Source organism: Branchiostoma floridae, chromosome 9 (genome assembly GCF_000003815.2).
Source record: "Branchiostoma floridae strain S238N-H82 chromosome 9, Bfl_VNyyK, whole genome shotgun sequence".
NCBI classification, from domain to species: Eukaryota; Metazoa; Chordata; class Leptocardii; order Amphioxiformes; family Branchiostomatidae; genus Branchiostoma; species Branchiostoma floridae.
In genome coordinates, this window is record NC_049987.1 from 7483164 (window position 1) to 7490609 (window position 7446).

The 7446-nt window shown below is 42.8% G+C and overlaps 2 protein-coding genes across 2 annotated transcripts in view; one reads left to right on the plus strand and one right to left on the minus strand.

Moving 5' to 3' along the window:
• Positions 1–2801, plus strand: LOC118423081 (golgin subfamily A member 6-like protein 22). Its single transcript, XM_035831049.1, has one exon. It carries the CDS (start codon positions 23–25, stop codon positions 1817–1819), a length of 1797 nt encoding a protein of 598 aa, XP_035686942.1. The 5' UTR covers positions 1–22; the 3' UTR covers positions 1820–2801.
• A 51-nt stretch (positions 2802–2852) lies between these two features.
• LOC118423102 overlaps positions 2853–7446 on the minus strand; it is a 27502-nt gene continuing 22908 nt past the window's right edge. Inside the window, exons 8-9 of the mRNA XM_035831091.1 lie at positions 7155–7235; positions 2853–4064 (exon numbers count right to left, since the gene is read on the minus strand). Of these exons, the coding sequence (XP_035686984.1) occupies positions 3925–4064; positions 7155–7235 (221 nt within the window). The 3' untranslated portion in view covers positions 2853–3924. The remainder of the gene's footprint in view (positions 4065–7154; positions 7236–7446) is intronic.

A 7446-nucleotide genomic window follows, 5' to 3' on the forward strand; every position in this document is an offset into this window, starting at 1 on the left:
ACATCTTGTGGGCACTCGAACAATGACGTCACATCAGAAGCCGAGGGTGGTTCGATACCTGGGAACCCGTCCGACCGGAACGCAGCCGAACCCGCCGAGGAAACCCGAGTCCCTCCGACTGCAGAAGCTGAAGTCGGGCAGCCAGTCAGACTACATCGAGACTGTCACCGAGGAGAGTTCCAGCATGTCGTCCGCGTCACGTAACCAGTCGGAGGACGAAGCCACGGCCGACGGCGGGAACGCAGGAACCACTGGCGATGGTACGAAATCCTTCAAGGTGCTGAGTGCTAAGGGACAACCTCGCCAGCCGTATGCGCTGCCGAAAACTAGGAAAAAGGAGGGACGAACCGACAAGCCGAGGCCCCAAACCCACCCACCTGAGGTCGTCCAACGCCTTCTACAGGAGAGGGCTGTGAAAATAACGGACTTGAAGAGCCAGGTGAAGTACTTGAGGGGGAAAATAATCGACGTAGACCACGAGAACGAGCTCTTGAGAGGAGTATTAAAGAAACAAAAGGCAGCTCTGACAAATTTTGAGTCGCCCGACAAATACTTCGCCAGGATGATGCAGCAACACAAAGACGATGTCAGAGACTTGAAGGGAGAGATCAGGGAGGAGAACAAGGGACGTGACTTGGAGAAGGAGATCAACGAGAAGAGCCAGCAACTGTGGGAGACAAACACCGAGCTCGGCCGCTTGGAACAGCTCATCGAGAAACAACTGCCGGAGACGGAGGAAGGGCAGAGGAAGCTAGCCAGTGCTGAAGACAAGTTACTCAGGACAACTCAGAAACTATCCACCCTGGAGAATGAAATAGAGGCGGCTACCAACTTTGGCAGGAAGAGGTATGTAGCTGAGGTGATAAAACACAGGGAAACTAGAGAATCTGTGACGATAATGGAGGAGGAATGCGAGAAGATTAGGCTGAGAATACGTGAGCGCGAAAAGGAGCTGGAAATTAGGAACATCTATCATCAAAGGATACAACAGGCGCGGAACGGCGTTACCAAGGCGACCACCACAGACGACCTGAGGGAACACGCCAGAATATGGCGGGAAGCCGAGGAAAAGGAACGCAGAGAAGCAGAGGAAAGGAAGAGAAGGGAAGAAAAGAAACGGAAAGAGCTAGAAGAAATTAAACGTTTGGAAGAAGTCAAAAGACAAGCTGAGATCGAAAAGAAGAGACAGGCACAAGAGCTAGAGAGGAAGCGAGAAGAGGAAAGACTGAAACATGAACAGGAAGAGAAGGAAAGAATGGAAAGAGAACTCAGGGAACTGGAAGAGAGAGAGCGAAAGGAAAGAGAGAAGAAAACAAGAGAGGAGCGAAGAAGGAGGGAGAGAGCGGAGAGAGACGCGCGGGAACGGAAACGACGAGAAGATGAAAGAATGAAGAAACTAAAAGCCAAACAACGAGCCGAAGAACAGGCAAGGCTGGCGCGGGAGGAGGCCGAGAGGAAAGCTAAGGAAGAAGCTGAAAGGAAGGCTCAGGCAGAGGCTGAGAGAAAGGCAAGGGAGGAGGCCGAGAGACGTGCCCGAGAGGAAGCTGAGAGGCAAGCCCAAGAGGAGGCTGAGAGGAAGGCCCGCGAAGAAGCAGAGCGACAGGCCCGAGAGGAGGCCGAGGAAAAGGTTAGGTATCTCCAAGCGCAGCTGAGAAGGGTCGAGACTTTGATAAAGGAAAAGACAGAAGAGTCGCTGAAGAAGAAAAAACAACACAAAACCAAACGCACGTTCCAAAACTTGCACCACGGAATGTCCTCACAAGGACCCCTCTCAACAAGTAGCGGGACCTCGAACATTGTTCGGAACAAGACAAAGTAAATTATTTCATAGGTAGGATACCTTGTGGAAACTAAGAACGTTGTTTGCCAATACCAAGAATTCAAATGAAGAGGAGAAAACACGAGGATTGCCTTCATGACTTAAACATCCAGTGGAAAATCCTTCACAATGTGTGGATATCTGGACAGATAGCTGCAGCGGTCTCACGCGTTTCCACCTACTACACATTACCTTCCAGAATGGTTTGTAATATTTGTGTTAGATACATAGCATACATATATATTGCAGACATGACACATACAGTTAGGAATGATATGACCCTGTGAATACAGTAGGTACATGTACTTGTATCTGCTATAGCGTGCCAACATAGCATCCAGAATAGCGTCAAGTCGCTTTTGTGAGGTCAGTAATGGTGTAACCAGGCAACACGAAAGTAAAAGTAGCTGCTTGAGTGAAGTGAAGATATGTATTGAATTGCAATAACGTCAAGCATGTCAAAAGCAGCTTTTCAAATCTCTAGAAATACAATAGGTGGCACAAGGGCCATGTGTAAGAGTCCATGTACGTTAAGTTACCATGACGTTTACTTTGACATGAAAGAATGTCACCGACATTTGTATTCCTGTATCATTTGTGTGTATGTTTACTCCATCGTTGAGGTGACCAGGAACAGAGGTATGTAGTTAAGATTTAATGAGGTTCTGGGTAGCCTTGCTTCATTCTCCAGTGATATGTAGGTCTACTACTTGTACGAGTCAATAGACAACAGACCTGGCTGTCATTGGTATTTGTTCCCAAGTCAGATTGGAAATCATTAATTTTTCTGCTGAAGGAACACGAAACTTTGTGTCTCAAAACATTTTGTTAGCATTTAAAACGGGTGAAATTTTTTTGGTCTCCTCTTTTAGCTCCGTTGTCCACCTCCTGAGCATCTACATTGTAAACATCTGTCTGCTTCTCTTATATGAAGCCTAGGTTGGTGCAAATGTAACATTAAAGCTGTTTCTTCCAAAATCCATCCACAAAAAGTGCCAAACAGAATATGCTTGTCATCATAGTTTAATTGTGCTTGGGCCACAATGAATAAGGATACAAAAAAAAGTCATGTCTTTTTTTACTTTATCAATGTACTATAGATTGCATTGTTTGCAATCTCAATACATAAAATTAAACTAATTAAATCAAATTATAGATTAAAAAAAGTAACAACTAATGTATACTACAAAGGTGTTCCTAAATGTGTACATGTACCTTATACTACAAAGGTGTTCCTAAATGTGTACCTGTACAAATGTACCTTGATTATATTTGTTATCTTCCTTTTTTCCAGTAAGTCTTATGCAAAAAAACAAAACAAATAAGAGAATATATGTAAATGAATAAATAAGTCTTAACTTTTAGACTTCCATAACATCTGTATCAAAAATACTTTGCATGATAAATACTTTGCATCTCTGGGCAGGATTTCTCCGAGGAATCAGCCTACAAACTTCTCATATCAAAACTAACAAAATCTTCTCTTTGTCACTCCTTTTTGTAACTTACTGCCGGTATTTATCTAACGCTACTTAACCTTCATCCGCAGGGTAACCTATATCTGTTGTTTATAAAAGCAGGGTAATTTGGGATATGAAGTAGGCGGACCATGTTTTTAAACTGCTGTATTTTGAAAATATTGCAACTTGAAACCATCGTCCGTCGACTTGATATCCATACGCAACCTGCTTCAAAACAACGGAGATAGGTTACTCCACGGATATAGGTGAACTAGCGTTATATTGTAAGACAAAGCAAAAAAAATTCTTAATCTTTGGCCATGACTGGAACTACCAGTATTCTCACATATACTGTGGTTAATAATTTTGGTTGCTACTTGACATAGTCTTGCATCTTTTACCATAATATGCAACTCATACATACATGTAGTAGCTCCTTAGTCAAACATAACTCAAGTTGAAACAAAATTAATGATGCAACAAAAGGTTGAAGCCTACAGTATTGCCAAGTCAAAACAGGTGAGGAAACAGTCATATGTTACTTTGGAATGCTGATTCATATCAAAAAGTTGCTTCCATTGAAGATAAATCTTTCCTCATCATCAAAAAGGAGACTGGAACAGAAGACTCATGTATCTGCAGTTCTCACCACTGCTGCCAGGGGGCACACTTGCCATGGAAGACATTGACTCCTCCCTCCACTTTGTCAGACAGTTCTGCCCAGAAGAAGGCTTTACAGCCCCACCATCCTTCACTTGCCACCTTCCTCCTGATGTCTGAATAGCCTACAAAATGAAAAAAAAACAATACAGCACAATCAAAACATATCTACATATCTTACATATACAGCAGTACTGTGGGCCGAAAAAAAAATTCAGCTGGAGACAGCCCTGCTTTGGTTGCTACAGCTAAAGTGCTGCTAAACATATACATGTAGTTCCAAAATCTCATAGTATACAGCTGAACACTTAGTTCTAAAGATGTAGCAACCAGAGAATCAACACTTGTAATGATTCAATCTGTGGAGGCATTTCCCATATCTAATCAACTTAACAAGTCATATGACCAGGCAGCTAGAATTTAATCTCCAAGCAGATCTGTGGTGGCAGAACACTATCTTTGGGCATCAGCAAGTGGATACTGCCCTGCCACTTTGGATCTGCTTGGAGACTAACTGTGACTGTCTATCCTTGGGGTACATGTACATGTAGCTACTCTCCAAGCAGAGGTTGATGGGGAAAATCATGACCCTTTTCTTATAATACATCATATACAAGCTGTCTTTTTCTGTCAGGTGGGGTTAGACAGAAAAAGATGGCATATAAGAAAAAGGTCACGATTTGCCCTATCAACCTCTGCTTGGAGAGTACATGTAGCAAGACACAGGCAACAATTAGTGAACATTTTCATTGACACTGAAAAGTAACACACTATAGAATATATTCTTAGCCTTTAGGTCACTAGCATTTAGGATACACCCCACATTCTTCTAGTCTTCTGTTGATGCTAAAATTCTAATTGTTTCCATCACTATCACTGGCTGAATGAATAGATCATATAACCAGGGCTCTAGCCAGCGTCCGTTTTCCCGTCAATTGACGGAAATTTGCTGCGTCTGACGGAAAAATTTTAAAGCCAATCCGTCAACCTTGATGGACAAAAATCCTTGGTGGAAGCTACAGGCGGCTTGGGGACGCCATCCACGGCCGTAAAAGACACACACTGTTTGTTTTGCTATTGTTATGATTGTTGACAATGTGTGTCGGTGCCCTTTCGCATACGATAATCTCATTAAAACCCGTTTTTCAAGGTCTCAGTTCAGTCCTTCTAATTAATTTTCGCGGTTTTCACGACGATTGTAATTGGCTGACGGAAAAAAATTTCGAGCTGGCTAAAGCCCTGCATATAACCCATCTGTTTGCCAGGGGTGTGGGTAGTAAAGTTTAGATTTAGATCAGACATGCTGCAGCAATGATAACACTAACTCACCACCACCGCTTCTGTTCATGCACCAGTCAACACTTTTTAACAAGCACACATGTTTCCACACCAAGCTTATCTAAAATCTGTGCCAGTAAAGTCAGGTATGCATGAAATTGGATGTGTCTGGGCATATTCATAACACCAGGAACCTCTGCTTGCCCAGGGAAGACACATGAATAAGATTCTGTGTGCATAATCCAGTATATGGGTCAAGGATCCTGCTATAAGTCTTGTGGTTAGGTCAGACAGGGTTATGGGTCTTGGGGAAGGCTGGTCTCCAGGGAGGGCTGGGCAATTGGGTTATCTCACCTTTAGCAGCTGCTTGTCATGCTTGTTAGGTCTACTCTTTCATAACTGATTCCTCCAAGGACTTGCCCGTGCAAGGAACAGGTCTGTAGGTATTTTTTAACACAAGGCCAGGGGAAAATTTATTTCCTAACTGGAAGGCCTTTGGCCCAATCAAAACCTCACCCTTTGACACTGCAGAGGTTGGATGTGGTATACATCATTATAGTGCGTCTGCTTTGGAAATATAGCACCACTCTGCCACACAAAGCAGGGCTGTCATCATATTGTCCACCTGCCAAAGCTCGGCACCCAATGTGTATGTACAATGCCTCAAGTATGACACTACAAATGTGCAAAGTAGTCATGCCTAAATATTGCTTAACTGTTAACACACTGTACAAAAAAAAACAAAGACTGCACACTACCAAATGTTTAACACCATTTTGGGAGTGCACGAGGAAAACAGAATGGGTTTTGAAAATCACACCTGAGACATTTGCAGCATTGAATGTGAAGCATGGCGCTTTTTCAAATAGCCAGTAGTAGTGTAATCAGGGTTGTAGCCAGCCTGAAATCATTTTCAGCCCCCTTGATTTTGAATGGGAACCCTATCGAGCACGGAAGGCATGGCGTGACATTGCGCGTCATTTCTGGGGGGTCTGGGTCCCAGAAAATTTTTAAATCAAGACCCTCTGAAACACTATATCCTGCATTTTGAGGTGCAAATTTTGCTTGTAGACTAAGCCGTTCAATGGCATCTGTTTTGGTAGATGAACACATGGGTTTTAGTTTTTTTTATATCTTTACATACCAATTTTTGTCTGTCCCTGGGGACGGAATGGGGAAAACTTTTTTTCAGTCCCCAGCTGCAAAATTCCTTCAAAGGACTGAAGGATAGGTGCTGGCTACAACCCTGCGTGTAATACAGCACTGTAACAGCCCACATTTTTAGCCAAGTCACTCCTAACCTACTCTTCTCAATAAAGGTGTTGGATTCTTTTGTGAGAAGAGGTGAGGCACCATTAGCTCCCTTTGCAAATGCTTTTTTTGCTTTAATAGAATGCTCAGTTAGTCACCCTAATAGCCTACTCTTCTCAATAAGTGTATTGGGTTTTTTATGTGAAGAGGTTTGACACAGTCACTATTACCTCCCTCAAATGTTAGGATGCCAGCTTTGCATCCCTATCTGATAGGATAATACAACTCTTTTCTAGTTCTGCTCAGATCTAAGAACAACTACTTATTTTTGAAGCAATTTATGGCCACCTGTATACGCCACCTCAGTCCTCGCAATACTTTTTTCCAGCCAGGTTGCAGAGGTAGCAACTTAAGTCAAAAACCAGGTTGCACCATCAACATTTCAGGGTGCCCCACTTCCAAGTTACTACTTTCTTCAAATCAGCTACTCATCCATTATCTTTTCTTCCACAGTTCCAGTTACATATGTTTTATCTTATCAAGAAATAAGTACAAAAGCTTATGCACGTTCCAACTGCAAAATTTTCAGATTGCACACTGTACTACCTGGGTATAAGATTAAGTTGCGCCAACATTTTGCATTTGCAAGTGTGCAAGTGGGTATTACGAGCATCAACACAACTCGCCTGTCTGTGATGACAGGATCATGCCATGGGTGGTCTTGTCCTCATTGTAGACCATGATAGGCTCCCCCGGAGCATCGCCTCCTGGAAAATAACAAGGACAACAAAGTCAGAAGTGGGGTTAGGGCGATAGACTCAATTATATGTATGCACATCAATTTTCTTACATTTCCAAAAAAAGTTTATGACCAAACTATAAATCATACAAAGAAGCTGTAAAATGAGCAAATATATGCAGTAGATTGACATTCTAAGTCAACGATGAAGAGGTCAGAGAACAAAAACAAAGAATTTA